At 44.2% G+C, this 16,727-nt stretch overlaps 1 protein-coding gene across 4 annotated transcripts in view; it reads right to left on the minus strand.

The window, feature by feature from the left end:
* LOC115203060 (F-actin-monooxygenase MICAL2-like) overlaps positions 1–16,727 on the minus strand; it is a 43,645-nt gene that overhangs the window by 10,212 nt on the left and 16,706 nt on the right. For 3 of the 4 annotated variants that reach the window (XM_029767388.1, XM_029767389.1, XM_029767391.1), the window contains exons 3-13: positions 11,842–12,049; positions 11,233–11,349; positions 9,226–9,327; positions 6,971–7,126; positions 6,711–6,811; positions 5,879–6,136; positions 5,656–5,771; positions 5,456–5,582; positions 5,190–5,286; positions 2,453–2,600; positions 1,433–1,632 (exon numbers count right to left, since the gene is read on the minus strand). In XM_029767388.1, coding sequence (XP_029623248.1) covers positions 1,433–1,632; positions 2,453–2,600; positions 5,190–5,286; positions 5,456–5,582; positions 5,656–5,771; positions 5,879–6,136; positions 6,711–6,811; positions 6,971–7,126; positions 9,226–9,327; positions 11,233–11,349; positions 11,842–12,049 — 1,630 coding nt within the window. Of the gene's footprint in view, positions 1–1,432; positions 1,633–2,452; positions 2,601–5,189; positions 5,287–5,455; positions 5,583–5,655; positions 5,772–5,878; positions 6,137–6,710; positions 6,812–6,970; positions 7,127–9,225; positions 9,328–11,232; positions 11,350–11,841; positions 12,050–15,433; positions 15,493–16,727 lie in introns of those variants that run through there. The other variant, XM_029767390.1, reaches the window with a different exon arrangement.

Raw genomic sequence — 16,727 nt, forward strand, 5'->3', positions numbered from 1 at the left:
CCAAATAAAAGCAATGGCCAATGTGTTTAAAATAAACTTCATATTACTGTGTTGGAAAGAACCGGATGGGGCAAGACCATCTGTTTTTCCTGAGATGCCACCTAATAAATAAAGGGCTTTTTCGTGGAAACCAATACCGAAAACGCTTCACTACAGATCATAAGAATGTATACAATTATTGCTAAATAGTACATCATCATTCCGTCATGTGGGCAACCAGCTTTGCTGTGGATAGAGGCATATCATGTGACCTCTTAGAGACCATAAAGCTAGTACAACTGATGTCCCTGTGGAAATAATATGCTCTCTTCACCTTAGGCATCTCAGACCAGAAAATATCTGGAGTAAGGTATAGTGTTTTCTCTCCAGGCATCCTAGACCCATACACTATCTGTAAGGTAGCCTGTACTGCGCTGTGCAGATGTGCATTCCTCTCATGCCAGACAACATGACTGATAGGGTTGTGCAACGCAGACCTCCTTTCAAAGGAAGCCAGATTAAATCTCATACTCTCTTTTACACCAGCTAAAGTGTCTCTAGAAAGACGTAACTTATCTGAAAGAGAGCAGGGGTCACCCAGACAAAAGGGATGAAATACATTAAAGACAGAGACAGCTTGATATGTAAAGAAATGGCCCTGGTGAAAACAATACAGTGAGAGGCTGGGCTTTTAATACAGTGGACACAGTGGAGTGGTAGGGCCAGTGACAGTGACGAGGTGTTAAAGTATCAAGTTTCAGGTTTTTTATTAGTAGTATGATCAGGATACACACGGTATACACTGTCCAACGAAATGCTTACTGCAGGTTCCTTCTGTACAATGCATCAACAATAAGAAATAATAAAAAATGAGAAGACGAACATCAAGCAAATAGCTCAGTAGAATAGAATAAGTATAATACAGGAAGGCACAATTTATAGTTCAATATTTACACGCGTTATGGGGAAGGGGGGATTGGGGGGCTAGTATTTAAAATGTGCAGTATTTAGCAATAATAACAAGAGTCTGGTGGCAGCCTTTGTGATGTGGTGTAGCATGAATGTGTGTGAGTGGATGTATCTACAGGGGTGCCAGGGCAGAGCAGAAGGACTATATGCCTCTCCACCCTGTCTGCTCCTTAAGCGTTCAGAGCCAAACGCTTCTGCTGCATTTAAAAATAACTCTGACATGGGAAGGAGCCTTTTAAAAAAGGCCTAATGATATAAAGGGCTGCTACTTCAATCAGACTACATAGAAAACTATGGGATATTGTGCGTGCGTGCGTATATTGTGTGTGCGTGCGTGCGTGCGTGCGTGTGTGTGTGTGTGTGCGTGTGTGTCTGTGTGTATGAGTGCATATCTGTGTGGGTGTGTGCGGGAGTGAAATCTGAAGTCTGGGGCTTCAGGACACACGTGTCTGCAGGGGGATTGGGTGAGGGGTGTGAGGCGTACCTGAGACGGGGAGGGGGGTGCCGCGGAACAGCTCGTAGAACTTGGAGAGGTAGGTGACCATTCTGGTCTTGTCTGGTTCCTGACCAGCAGCCATCTCCTTTCCAGTGGTGAAGGGCCGGATCCCAAACTCCCGCTCAGCCACATCACATGCCAGCTGGAGGTTGTTAGCCGAATCCTCCTCATTCAGCGAATCAAACTCTCTGAGGGAAACCGATTGAAATGATATCACGCGATGTTGTTGTAATGTTGTGTGGGTAACTAGGTGAAGGCTTCATAAGACTAAGCTGGCGTCAACATAGAAGTTATGAAACAGTTCTAGTCTAGCAGTGTAGCCCTCACTTCACCACAAAGATGATGTCAGAAATAACAAACTGCCCTAGATACTGAGTGTGACATGTAATACATAGTTATGCTTTCCAAACTCCCTTTCACATACTATAGGGTTTCTCTAAAAGCGGTTGTGTCTTCTGTGTGCTTTGTTTGGTCACACCTATCAGTAACAGAGAGAGAGATAGAACTGCCATCAAGAAAAAGGCTCTTCGATGAAGGTCAAATGTCATTCGCACCCACCACTTACATTTACTCTCACACAAAGACGGGCTGTGAGGGAGAGGCAGGGGCTTGTGTGTAGATAGTACACCAGGACATACATTGACATGAATGGGTTACTTTCATGCCTGGCATACTTTACATTAGACACTCACAGAAGGAGACAATATTACAGCGTGGGTGTAAGATGTTTTGCTATTACTGGTGTCTTGATGTAAATGTTAGCCTAATGAGGAAATTCACCATTACACAATCTACAATAGAGGCATTTTATGAGGAGCCAGTCTATCGACTTAGAATGACGAAGTGCTACATGCCAGGGTGTGCCAAGAAGAAGTCTCACATATGGTTTATGAGGAGAAAAGAGAGTGAGTGCTGAGCTCATTTACAGTTACTGTAAGGTACATGAGGCCAGTCTTACTGTGGTAGTTTACAGGCTAGTTGTGTGTTGCAGTGTTTTGCTGTACGTACATGAGGTGGGATCTGAACCGGTGGATGAGGGCACAGAGAGCCAGGCCGCTCAGCCACGAGGTGGTCAGGTCTGTCACGCTCACGTTCCTGTAGCCCACGGTCTGTTTCTGACACCACGTCAACAGCCTGCCCGGCCTGATCTCCGACTCTACACACACAGACAGGAACAAGGTGTTCAGTAGGGAGAAAATGGCATGAAAAAGGGAGGCACTATCTAAGCTGGTCCAATAAGAAGAACATAGATGTTTGTTTTCCATTGCCCTATTTTCCATTTGTGTGACTGTCCTCGTCTATCAGTCTATCAGTGTTTTGTCACTTGTCATGTGTTGTGTTTTTGTGGACACCAGGAAGAGTAGTGGTCCCGTGTGGCTCAGTTGGTAGCGCATGGTGTTTGCAACGCCAGGGTTGTGGGTTCGATTCCCACGGGGGACCAGTACGGGAAGAAAAATGTATGAAATGTATGCATTCACTAATGTAAGTCGCTCTGGATAAGAGTGTCTGCTAAATGACGTAAATGTAGCTGATGCTTCTGCTAGAAGCTAATGGGGATGCAAATAAATAAAATACTTAACGCTAACAGCCACTCACCTGGCAACACAACCACAGAGCTAACAGGAAGTGAGATCATAGATGTGGGACAGTGACAGCAGGTGATGTTAATGAGAGGTAAGACTGATAAGAGGTAAGTTAGAATAGGGGCTGAAGTATGCATATGACTCTGTCAGGACATGTTGAACCTGTCTGTCATTGTGTAATAGGACCCATGGTTGTGTAACATGGTGTTTAGTGCATTATGTAGAGGCCAGGGTGTGCTTAAAGAGATACAGTATGCATGGAAAAAAATATTTTCTGATGATGGAGACAAAAATCCCATCAGTTTATAATGAGGTCAGTTCTCCTTGAATAACTGCTAGAAACTTTCCAGTATTAATGTTTAACATGATCCATGGGGCCAAAAATATCTTGAAACGTAACCAGCTAGACTTTGTTAGGTCTGGTATCTGAGAACATCCTGAAGATATCATTGATGCGTTTAACTACTAGTGTATCAAGTCATGTTTTTCCTTTTCACAATACACAGAACCACCAGCTTTGGCCTCCAATAAAATGATCAATGTAGGGGGGTGGGGGCTGTACCCTATATGACCCTGTCCACAGTCAAGTGGCTCCCACCTCACCAGAACGCCGCTCTCACCATGGATCATTGAAAAAACAAACCTCAGGCGGCGACTTATTTCCTAAGCAAAGATTAATGCGGGCCAGTACTCAGTCTGACATTCCTGTTAGTGAGAGAAAAGGTCTGCCTCACCTTAAAGACTGCTGTGGGCCTTTGTCTCAGAACACTCCCAGAGCACAGGGAATGGTTAGAGAACTCAATAGAACTAGAGTCGAATGGCTTATCTTCTCCTAACTTTGGGTAAATAGCCACTGAATGAACGAGTGCTGCAGATATTTTAGCCCATGAAACCGAAGGGACCGAACCGTCATCATTTTCAAATGAGTTACTTGAACCAGTTGAATAGACATCACAGCATGTTCTGTAGGTTGGAGCCATTCACTGGATCAGAGGTACAGTTTAAGTCGGAAGTTCACATACACTTAGGTTGGCGTCATTAAAACTCATTTTTCAACCACTCCACAAATTTCTTGTTAACAAACTATAGTTTTGGCAAGTCGGTTAGGACATCTACTTTGTACATGACACAACTCATTTTTCCAACAATTGTTTACAGACAGATTATTTCACTTATCATTCACTGTATCACAATTCCAGTGAGTCAGAAGTTTACGTACACTAAGTTGACTGTGCCTTTAAACAGCTTGGAAAATTCCAGAAAATTATGTCATGGCTTTAGAAGCTTCTGATAGGCTAATTTACATCATTTGAGTCAATTGGAGGTGTACCTGTGGGTGTATTTCAAGGCCTACCTTCAAACTCAGTGCTTGACATCATGGGAAAATCAAAAGAAATCAGCCAAGACCTCAGAAAAAAATGAGAGACCTCCACAAGTCTGGTTCATCCTTGGGAGCAATTTCCAAATGCCTGAAGGTACCACGTTCATCTGTACAAACAATAGTATGCAAGTATAAACACCATGGGACCACGCAGCCATCATACCGCTCAGGAAGGAGATGGGTTCTGTCTCCTAGGGATGAACGTACTTTGGTGGGAAAAGTGCAAATCAATCCCAGAATAACAGCAAAGGACCTTGTGAAGATGCTGGAGGAAACAGGTACAAAAGTATCTCTATCCACAGTAAAACGAGTCCTATATCGACATAACCTGAAAGGCCGCTCAGCAAGGAAGAACCCACTGCTCCAAAACCGCCATAAAAAAGCCAGACTATGATTTGCAACTGCACATGGGGACAAAGATCGTACTTTTTGGAGAAATGTTCTCTGGTCTGATGAAACAAAAATACAACTGTTTGGCCATAATGACCATTGTTATGTTTAGAGAAAAAAGGTGGCAGCATCATGTTGTGGGGGTGCTTTGCTGCAGGAGGGACTGGTACACTTCACAAATGGATGGCATCATGAGGTAGGGAAATTATGTGGATATATTGAAGCAACATCTCAAGACATCAGTTAGGAAGTTGAAGCTTGGTCGAAAAAGCGTGTGGCTAAGGTGTATGTAAACTTCCGACTTCAACTGTAAGTCCATACTAGACACACTGTACTAAAGCCTCCCAACTCCACAGTCTCTCTGGCCTCTCTTGTATGGTGTGTGGCTCACCTCGTCTGGCCAGGTTCACAGGGCGACGTATTGTACCATTACGCTCCAGAGAGCACGACTTCACTGGCAGCTCTCCATTGATGTACAGGTGACGCACCTGGAAGAAATAACCAAGAGACACAGCTGAGATTTAGGCAGAAGAAGATATAAGAAGACAAGCACAGTCCATCCTTCTTGTGTTAATGTTAAGGGTGAATCTGACATTGGTGACAGGAAAAAGTGAATACTGCAGTAAACAATGTGATCCTTGAGAATGTCTTTCGTACCTGGTTTTGCCTGACACAGGTGGAGATGAGGTTGGGATACCGAGTCCCAGGGTCAATGGTGTACTGCTCAAAGTTTTTGGCAATATTTTCAGTGGTTGTCTGCGGCAGAATTCTGTAAAGACTCTCCCTGGAGAAATGCATATATTTAGTGTGTGTGTGTGTGTGTGTGTGTGTGTACAGTATGTGTGCTGACCACTGACCTCTCAGCTAGCACCTCCAGAGGGGTCATGCCCTCAGCCCACCTTTTCACCATCCAGGCTGAGTCAAAAGCAGCCAGGAAGCCTCTCGCACACCCTGTACCCATGGGCCAGAACGGCTGCACACACAAACACATAACAGTACATTTTGCTGAACATGCACATGTAGTTTTATCATCCAACCATTTTAAAGCATGATTAAACACTGTTGTCACAGCCTCCTCACCTCTAACAAGCTGTCCCCAACCAGTGCCACCAGTAGCTGGCGTCCGAAGCATTCTCTGACTAGCGCTGCGTTCTCCGAAGCATACATGCTGGTGAAGTCAAACATGGCCACGTCCGGCTGGCCACAGGCATTTATGGCAAAGTCCAGCGTGGGAAGCTGGTAGTTGGTGCCAAAGTCAGCAGCTTCGCGGGCGTAACCCAGCAGAGCTTCCTGGTTCACATTCTCACTGCTCAGCAGCATCTCTGTGTCTATGTAGTCCTACGAGACAAAGTCAGGGGAATTGTGTTTATGAGAGACCATGACCAAAAGGATGAAGTCAAAGAGGTTAAATGAGATGCAACATTGATACCCTAGGTGTAACAACAGTTATTCAGCTCGTATATTAGAGGACCATTAAAGATGGATGCGCTTGAAATTGTACTGTGACGCCAGTCTCAAAGTCCCACATTGTCTTTATGAATGAATTCATGGGATGACTCATGCAGAACCCTGGCAATTGAAGTGAGAGCAGGCGCTGAGAGGGAGTCATAAGCCAGTGAAATATGTGCTCCTTTAGGGATGTTTATAACACTTAGCTTTCATGGATGTCATGTTGGTGCCCGCCCAGCTCATGGGCTGTTCAGCTGGCAGACCACCAAGGATGAGATTCCTCCGACCCAGCACCCTCCTCTATTAACTCCTCACCTCCCCTTCTCTCTCCCCCTCTCTCTCTCTGTCTTTCTCTTCCTCTCTCTCTCACGCACATCTGAATACAACACCCTCAGACAGCAAGAAAAATCGGGCCGCGTCTGAATCTAGTTGATGATCCCTGATCTAAACAATGTTTGCTCACATGAATGATGACCCCCTTGTCCAGTAGGCTCTGCTTCTTTGCTGTCATGACAAAGTAGTGTGTGTTGTCCTTGTAGTACACGATGTTCTCCAGGTCAATACCTGCAACAAATGACAGACACAGACAGGAAGGTTAAAACACCCCATGATAATGACAGGGTTGAAGATTGCTGTTGTTTGACAATGTGTGGATTTAAGTGCATTCTGAGGGAAGTCTGCTCCTCTGGCTGACTCATTGTCTGTGGTGGATCTCAGGCCCACCTGTCTCCTCTTTGAGGTCCAGGAAGAACTTCTGGTTAAAGATGAAGGCCACACCGCTGATCTCCTCCACCTTGGCCTCGGCCGTGGTGTTCCTGTTGACAAAGTTGGCCGTGATGGCGATAGCCAGCTTACCACGGAACTCCTTCCTCTTGAACCCTGAGAGCGAGAGAAAGGGGGGGAGAGAAAAAGAGGGGAAGAGAGAGAGAGAGAGAAAGAGAGACAGGGATGGGATGTTACTATTCTCTGGCCAGGCCTGCGGAGGCATACTAATCCAGAGGAAATCTAGCACTGAGCTGTAATCACAGGCCAGTTATTTTAGGATCAGAGAGGCTTGTTACCGATGTGATACTGTTTATATCACCAGGGGAGCAAAAGCCTCGGCGGGAGAGTTGGGTCAGTACTAAAATGTTCTGATCTAATAAATGTGTTTTCCAGGTTGAGTAACTTTCACAACTTCAGGTGGAGTAGAGTGCAGCCACTCCTTACATGAACTGGACTATCGTTTTTTTCACGGTGAGATTTTACAATATATACTATTATTGGCTGCATTTGCTTACACTTCTGCTATTTAGGATATCAACCACAATAGAACAGAATCAGTTCCTCTTCAGATAGAAACATTGGGGAAATGCTTCTTGCATTAAAGAGTTTATTGCCATCCGCTCACTGATGCTGAAAAGTTTTTTTGTTAATGGAGACATTTTAGAGGCTCATTTAACATAAACTTTCTGTGTCCTATCCAGGGCCAAACATAACTGCAGACAAGTCTTAAAATAGACTGAACCATGGGCTCAGACTTTTAATGCCAGACTGCTATTCACTTGGAATTCCTGTTGGTGCTATTCTCACAGTTACGGTTTTATAAAAAGCTTTCTGACTTTATAAATGACATGCAAAACCTTGCCTTTGTGCAAGAGAATATGGTGATATCATTTTTAAACGTCTCTTTGTGGTGTCAAAGCTCCTTAAAGCCTGGAAAAGCCAACCAACCACAGCCAATACCCGGGATACTGTATGTCACTCCAGGATGTATGTCCCACAGGCTACATGTTAGTATGCTTATAACTGTCCTGGGGAAGAGGAGGGTTCTGCACCAAAGCCCTTCAGTGAAAGAAAATACCTCCTCATTACCTCTAGACCTGTGACTCAGGAAGGAAAGGAGGATGAATGTTCTAATGTGTTCAGCCTCTCTTCCTCCTACAAAATAATGTATGAGCTTCTGAGAGACGCTTTTCTAGGAGGAGGTAGCATTTTAATATGAGCCAGAAATGTTCCATTACGGTCACTGCTATTTCACTGGGGCATTTCCCCTCCTTACATCACTCTTCCCAATGCAGCTGTGTTCCTCTCAGACGATTAGCTGGGTACAGAACAGATTGCGGTATATTTAACCCTCCTCTCAGACAGGGCTTGCATGGCAGTTCAAAAGTAGAAGGACTTCTAAAAAGAAAGTTTTCCTCAGGCTTTTCGTCATCCGACGATGACCTAAACGTCTCATTGTTTGGAGACAGAAAATGCCCTTTTTAGGAATAAGCATCTGATGTGGATTGGGGAGGGGATGACAGGCATCTGTGAGGGAGAGTCCAACATGCATGCATCAACAGTTGAACAGCATCCAGATGACAACACACACAGGGCCCAATATCTTTTTGATTAAGGTACAGAGAGATGGTGAGTTCATGTGTAACCTTGCCCTTTGAAGGAGACGTTAATGACATCACATAGGGTATCGTTTTACAGAGGTGAGTTTAATTTTATGGCTTCCTAACTTTCTTGGATGAGACTATGCCTTTTTAAATTGGATAAGAGCATCTGCTAAATGACTAAAATGTTAAATTGCTTTTTGTAGCCAAAAGCTTCAGCCAACAACAATTGTATGTTTCTTAGTTACAGTTGTTAGGCTGTTATCCAGACAAAATAATGATATAAGAAAGGTGTCCTGGATATTGTTTGAAACAAGCCACTGTCAACAAAGCTACATAAACATAAGTTTCAATATAGAAATTGTGTTTGAAGGCGCTTCAGATAATATCCAACTGCATTTGAACTTGGAGCTAAATTTAGCTTTGGAGCAAGTAGTGTTTAGTAAACATATTGAGCATCTCAGAGAGAGCCATTCCACGGATGTCATCACATGATATCATATACAGTACCATATCACCATATCCTATGTCTGGGGTCAGATCATTAACGGTATGTAGATATACTCTGCATGGATACAGCCCGTCACCCTCCCATCCCTCCAGAGTTCTCACCTTCCAGGGTATTTCTCCTCCCATCAGCCCCCACCACCACGTCAAAGTCAATACTAGCCACGGGGTGATCGGCAGGCCTGATCTCAGCTCTCCAGCCAGGCCCTGAAACACATACAGAGGAGAGGAGGGAGAGCGGGAAGGGAGGAGAGGAGGGGAGAGAAGGTCAGTACAGTTCACAGGGACACACACCTCAAACAAACACACTTATCAGTATACAAGCGGGTAGAGTTCAACCCAGATAGAGAGAATGAGAGGACGTGGGCTAGAGAAACAGACAAAACATTTACTTGGTTGCTCTTTTGGCCTGTTATTTCTGGGGAACAATATTTATGATGCCTATCAACACCAGTGGGGAAAAGGGTTTGCTAATCCTGACAGCTCTCAACAAAGAGGGTGACACAGAGGCCACACACATTGTGTCATTTAGCTCAGCAGACTATACCATGCTGTAATTATATAAGATGTTGATTAATGTCAGTGTCACTTGTACTGTGTAATTGATACCAGAGCGCTAGCTATCTAGCTACAGTATATAATTCAATATGTTACAGCGTTTTAGCACATAGTGGATCAAATGTGGTGAATAATGTCAGCCACAGAGGCAGTGTGAGGCCCCAGCAGCGTTGGGTTGGCTGTCGATCCGCTGTGTAATATCACCATGTCAAAAATGCATTCCATCATGTCAAGGACCCCGAGGACCCCGTGACAGCAAAAGTAGGGGGACCATTCTGTATCCAAATTTAGTAAAGACTCTTGTTTTTATCCGTTGGTTGACGTCGCTGTCGAGGAGGCCACATGGGATAGCTAATGACCTCCAGTACAGGAGTCCAATCAACAAAACTCTGAAGGAGAGAGGGGGGTCAAGTGTAGAAGTATTTCAGATAGCCAGCCTTTCAGCCCGGCGCCACATCACCACACACCACGCAGCATTCACACCTTGAAGCAGCTAGTACTGTACTGTTATAATAACTTGGTCGAGGGGGCACGGTTGTAATTACACTGGCTAATCAGCTCTTAATTAACTTCCACAGCCGTAATTTGGCTCTAGTGCTCCTTAAACAAAGCCACTAGGTCTGCTCTGCTCACTGATATTACTGTGTGCTCTGCTCAGCAGCAGCCATAAAATAACATTAGCATCTGGGGAGGTTGCTAACCATTAGCAGCTGAATAGGAATGGTGAAGCAATGATTATGACTTTTAAACATTTGATTTCCATGGCAATGCAAATATCAAATAAAGGGTGATCAGTGCACTGCTGTAACAGTGCTGCTGTTTACTGCTGGTTGCCAAGGAGATTCACTGTTGAATGGGGGAGGCAGAACTACTCTAACAGGTACTAGTTATGGACTGCTGTAACTCCCTGTAGCTCAAGGTACAGTGCTGTAAAGCAGCAGAATGCTATGGTGTGGGAGAGAATATACTGAGTTGGGATCCTCTGGGCAGCCACATACAGATGTAGGATCTTAATTTGATCAACCTGTTGCAGGATAACTTTCCTGCAATGCATGAAATGCTAAACTTGTAGCGTATTTGAGGTTTTTCAAAATGATTCTAAAGTTTGTAATTTCCACTTTGAATTTTCAGACTGAATTTTCCCTTAACAAAAATGTATCAACCTCTACAAAAATTTTCATTAATTAGAATCCACATAATAATTCCCATTTCCTGTTGCTGCAGGATTATTTTCCTGCTGTAGCAAACTGGCTCAAATTAAAATCCTACATCTGTAACAGTCTTAATGACTGTTGCAAAGCTAACATTAAGGTGCACTGTTGATGTTCTCTAAATGCATTCATAAAGCCCTTCAACCCCAACTAACCTGTCTGCTATTGAAAGTCTGGTCCCAAATGCTGTAACCTAGCCCTTGCCTGAACACTGAACTACATCCAAAAGACCCGGAAGGGTGACCAGAAAGGAGCAGAGATGATGGTACTAGGCCAATGTTGATGGATTTCAATGGACATATAGCTACTGCAAGTGACGGCCTGTAAGTGGACTGTCACTCACCGTCATTCTCCTGGTTTTCTAGAGGTTCGAGCAGCTTGACAAACTCCACATTGACGTGGAACTCCACAGCTGCGAGCAGGGCGATCTTCAGCAGCATGAGCTGGAGCTGACGAATACCTGGCAAACAAAGACAAGAATCAGGAGGTCTTATAACCATGCAAGAAACCCAGCTGGCTTTTCTGGCTTATCTAATACAGTACCTAGTACATGCACACTGCACAGGCATCCATGCATTTACACATTATACACACACTTGACAGCTGTAGAAAGATTTGCTTTTAACAGCAGCAGTTGGCAGCTCTGCTTTGTATCTCTGTAGCTAAGAGCAGGTGGAAGGTTCACCTTCCATGGCTCACAACCTTGACATTATGCAATGGAAGGTATTGGCAGCATCAAGCATCAAAATTGCTTTGGAGGGGAATAGGATACAATAGCATAATCATAAGCTAAGAACATGAATCCAACAATATCGATAAGCAAAATATTCCGTTGCAAAAGTAAGTACATGTCGGGCCATGGGAAACGGCTGTTATTAATAACAACTGTTATGGCTGTACGGGCGGAAAGGTTTCCTGATGAGATGTTTACCCCACATGTAAAGGTACTTACTGATGTGGTCTATGGCTCCAGCACAGAATTTGCCGTAGAACTTCTTAGCCCCGAGGCCCTTGAGGTCGTGGATGGTGTAGGGCCACAGGTGCAGCACGTTGTTCCTGGAGAAGGTGTCCCTCTTCTCAATCACCACCACCTTGGCCCCCAGAAGAGCCAGCTCGATGGCCGTCCGCAAGCCACATGGGCCTCCCCCGATGATAAGGCACTACAGGGACAAGAATGACAGAGGGACACCATTATCATTATGAATGCAAATAAATAGGACTCAAAATTGTATTTCAGTCACATTTCTGTTACACAAAATGCAATACATGTGTACATCATAACCATATGCCTGCCAAAGAGATCATATACTGTATACGTGCCTTATCACCATAATAAATAATACTTACTGAAAATAGAATCATTGTTTAAACCTGTAGACATACTCAATAGCAGATGAAATATGAGGGGATGAGTTGATGAGTGTTTACTGTATATTGCCATGTAAACAGACAGAGTGCCTAGGGTGGATGTTTATGGTGACAGTATGTTGTGTGTTACTCTGACCCAGCGCTGGGAGAGTATGTGTCATTACCTCAACTGTAGATCCTTATTACAGCCTAGTCATATCAAAGACATGATTCATGCATCTGCCTCACTCAAATATGCATGAAGTCAGTTCTTGTGGGTTAAAGGATCCTTCTGAGAATGTGTGGCGAGAACATGACTTCATCCAGCCTTCTAGAAAGGACGAGAAGGGACTTTTTTGGAGTGTTAGTTCTTCTGAGGAATCATCTCACTATCCAACCACTCCTGAGTCAGACAGTAGCCCCTGTAGTGGCCAACGAGTTGGGCTGCTTCCTGTTTCCTTATCCTTATAACCAATCAGAGCCTCTCTCAACCAGGCTCAGCCATCTCAGCCCACTGTGACCTTTTCATTTAAGATCCCTTATTTCCTCCCCAGCCCAGTCAACCCCCACACCTGACCTCTAAATCCCCAGCCGTATATTTGAACAGCGGGACTCACTTCCTGTCACCCTGTGTGTCTGCCTGAAGGGCCACAGGAACTCCCAGGTGTCACTCCGATCAGTATTGTGACACGATCGTGTTTCAGCACCAGCCTCATGGGGCCTTATCATGTTTGTATACTGTAGCTCTGTGCTGAATGGGGTATACTCTCTCTCTTTTTCTCTAGCTCTCTACCCTTCTCTCTCTATCATTCTCCCACTCGCTCTCCTTCACTTTCTCTCCCCCCTCTATCCCCGCCCCCTTCTCTCTCTCTCTCTCCCGCTCTCTCCCAGGGTGCTGTTTACAGAGCTAAACGTGCCAGCTGCCCAGACAACACCATAAATGGTACCGCTGCTCCCGGCAATAAAAATAAGATTGGGCTTTAGTCATTCTGTTTTCTCATTCTGCGTGTGTGAGTCTGCTGCAGGGTGTCATCAGGAGGCGAAGGAGAACATAACATTAGCAGCCTAGGGGTAAGAGTACGAGGTATTCAATACTCATCGGGTATACTAGTCAAACCCAGGTGGCTGCGCATGGCTGTGTCTGGACAGGCCTGGCCCAGTTATTTTCATCACGAGGAGTGATTAAAGTGAATGGGCTCTTTAACCATTGTCAGGAGAATCAGACAGTCACTGAGACGTGCCAGGTGTGTTAAGCATCACCGCCACAGAGGAAAAAGAAAAAAACATGTGGAACAATGCCTTATTCACAAACACAGAACAACATCAGCTCAGTTTATTCAGATGTGCCTAACCACACAATCCCACAATGTGGGGAATTATCAAACCTGATATGAGCTAGATAATCACTATCAAAGCACTACTTTTGTTTTAGTCTATCTCTATGGTGCTATGAGAGATGAGTGGTTTGTTTTTCCTGTTTCTATGCGATGCTGTGTTATCGCAGATGGGAGGGCTTCCTGAGGGCCCACTGCAGTTCTGCTGAGTCAGACCACAGCTACTTCCTGTCTGTCCCCCACCTGTGACCTCACCCCCTCACCAGGAGTGGAAGACCCCCCACCCCACCTCACCTTTCACTTCTCTCCCGTTCATTACTTACTGCACCTGGAGCCCTATTAGCTGTCAATCAAATCAAAATCAAATCAAAGTTTATTGGCCACGTACACAGTTTATCATACTCAGATCATGCAGAATGTAGACTGGAGGCCAACTCAAACATGCTTATCAAAATGGAAAGTGGACACAATGTCAGGCAGTTGGTAATTATTTTCTGATAGAGTCCTGATCAATCTATGGAGCTCAAAACTATAGGATACTGCTGAACCAAGCATTATCCTCCATAACTGCACTGTTTTTGAATGAATACAAATGACTTGTTATAGTCTACGGAGTACAGTGTGTCTACGGAGTACAGTATGTCCTCTAAGATCATAGACATTAGCTGACTGGTGGTCTCCAGTGTGTTCATGCTGCCAGCCAGGTTAGATTGACAGGAGGAACACCACCCAACACTGGGCTGAGCGGAGCTCCTTAACACACATGCTTATTCTGGCTTCACCGGAGTAAAACAAACTGACTGTGTGTGTGAGCGAGCGAGCGGAGCCTGTGCACCTGCAGACATGATGTGATGCCTCACTAGCTTGGCTCAGCGCACGGTGGTGGCTCACGCTGTTTTGGGACAAAACGTCAGACTTAAGGTACTCAACTGAGAGAGACCACCGGGAAAGCCACAACATGAACTGGCAACCCTCGCAGACAGCCGTCTGGGACTTCATGGGAATTAGAAGAGGAGAAAACGTGCAATACTCCTGTCTGAGCATGAAATAGGCCTGAGAAACAGGCAAGGAGGGCACAGTATGTCTCTGAACTTTCAAATCATACCGTAGAAGGTTCCATACAGTGAATTATTTGCTCAGTGGAAGCACACTTTTCCACAGTATCAAACCATATAATTAAGGGATATCAAGAGAGGATGCCAAGCATGGAAATGTTGATGACACACTGTTCAATGATGGGCCATCTAGGGTGAGATTTACGAGCATGGCATAGACAACCTGTTATAAAGGAGAGCTCCTCTACAATGAGGGGGGAAATACAGTAGGAAATAAAAAACAGTTGTTCTCTCTTTAATGCTAACCCGCATTCAGTGGGTTGTGAAGTAAAGAGTTCATGTCTTCACTGTAGTTTAGTCTAAAGAGCAGGAGACTGGGGAATTGAACAGTGTAATAAACAATAATACAATGAAAACGTTTCCATGTGATTCATACATGAGGTATGTGCCAACATTATAGAGGCATAAAAGTTCACATAAGAAAAAGGAAATGAAATGTAGCACTTATGATTGAAGGTATTTCATGAATGCCCAAACCATTCCAAACATATTACCGAGCTCAAGGAGAATTATGTTTGCACAACGGAGACTACAAACTATCAAGCTATTTGCCATTTCATTTAATTAGGCTATTACTGCAATAATAGTGTATGTCATAATGTGGAGTTAGATTGCCTAATAATTAGAGGGCTTACTTTGTAATTGTGATGTAGAAATGCAGAGAACACACAAATCAGATCCTTAATAGAAAACAGTGTCTGTATTTTGCTGAGGTATACTGGCGCTGAAGTGCAGGTCAGGAGCTCACCTTCAGGACATAGCCGGTCCAAATAGTTTCCATAGAATCTGGCACTGGACAGCGGCACCGCCCTGGAAAACTAATCGTCTCTCTCACTGGGCCTCTTCCCACTCCAGCTCACTTCTCCAGACCTCTCAGATGAGACGAGCACAAAGCAACTCTGACACTATTAAAATAAGCTCGTCAGATCTCGGGCTCAAGAAGCCACTTCAATAGGCCTAAAGCACTTACATTTAACAGCATAATCAGTGAAAGAGACTAAGCCCAGTAACATGTGTCCTATGACCATTCTGTTCAGTGTATCTGCTTCGTATTTAAAAAATATTCATATGGGCCTTCATTGTGTTCCTCATTAAAAACGTATATAGAAGAAACCAACAGTAGGTGTGTGTCATTAGCATTATAGCCAGGTGTATGCAGTAACAAACTGGGGATGACTTCATATCCTATACAGATTGTAGCTCCAGCAGGAGGATGGGTGAGGAATGCTATCATGTTATTATTCCCTGTGAACCACCACCAAACCCTAACTCATCGCTTAAGCCATCCACTCCTTGTGAAGAAAGTAAAGTCATTTATCAAGTTGTGGCAGATGGGCCGCAATTAATCACAACAGGAGAGCCATATACTGTACCACTATCTGTGGGAGATGTCCGTCAATCATTTTACGCCTTTAATCTCCTATTCTGTAAACAGACTTCAAACATAAGAAGTCAGGGTAAGTTGAATTCTAGCCTATGTTTTTTACAAGGTCGTTTCTCCTTCAGAAAATACACTTCCATCCACACAGCCAGAGTAATGAAATACTTATGTGAGTCTCTCCTACTGTACCAACAGTATGGTTAAATACCCAGAACTCAGAGACTGTACTGTACATCTGTTTTATTACTTTGATCAATAAGGCTCTTCAACGCTGTCCTGTGGCTTGTCAGACTGAGGAAACTTAGCTGAAACTCTTTGGCACGGGACTAAAGACAATCAGACACTTTAAATGAAAGGTTCATTAGAACTGGGATAGCACCTAATCATGGCATACTCTCAGATCAAGCGGGTATATGGTGTTCCAACCTGGTTTATAGTTGGTATCAGAGAGAACTAGTAAAATCTGTCTTATTTTGGATAACTTAAAACACACTTTAATAATATCTGGGCAGGGTTCCAACCTTTCAGGAGGGCCCAATAAAGAACACCACCCTCTCAGTAGAACTAAGGAAAATAATCACACTTGCTGAGTGATGCTGTCTGTGGCTGTGTGTTATGAAAGCATTCTGGTGACTGATTGAGGGTGCTGTGTAGCTTTGTA

Source organism: Salmo trutta, chromosome 12, assembly GCF_901001165.1.
Source record: "Salmo trutta chromosome 12, fSalTru1.1, whole genome shotgun sequence".
NCBI classification, from domain to species: domain Eukaryota; kingdom Metazoa; phylum Chordata; class Actinopteri; order Salmoniformes; family Salmonidae; genus Salmo; species Salmo trutta.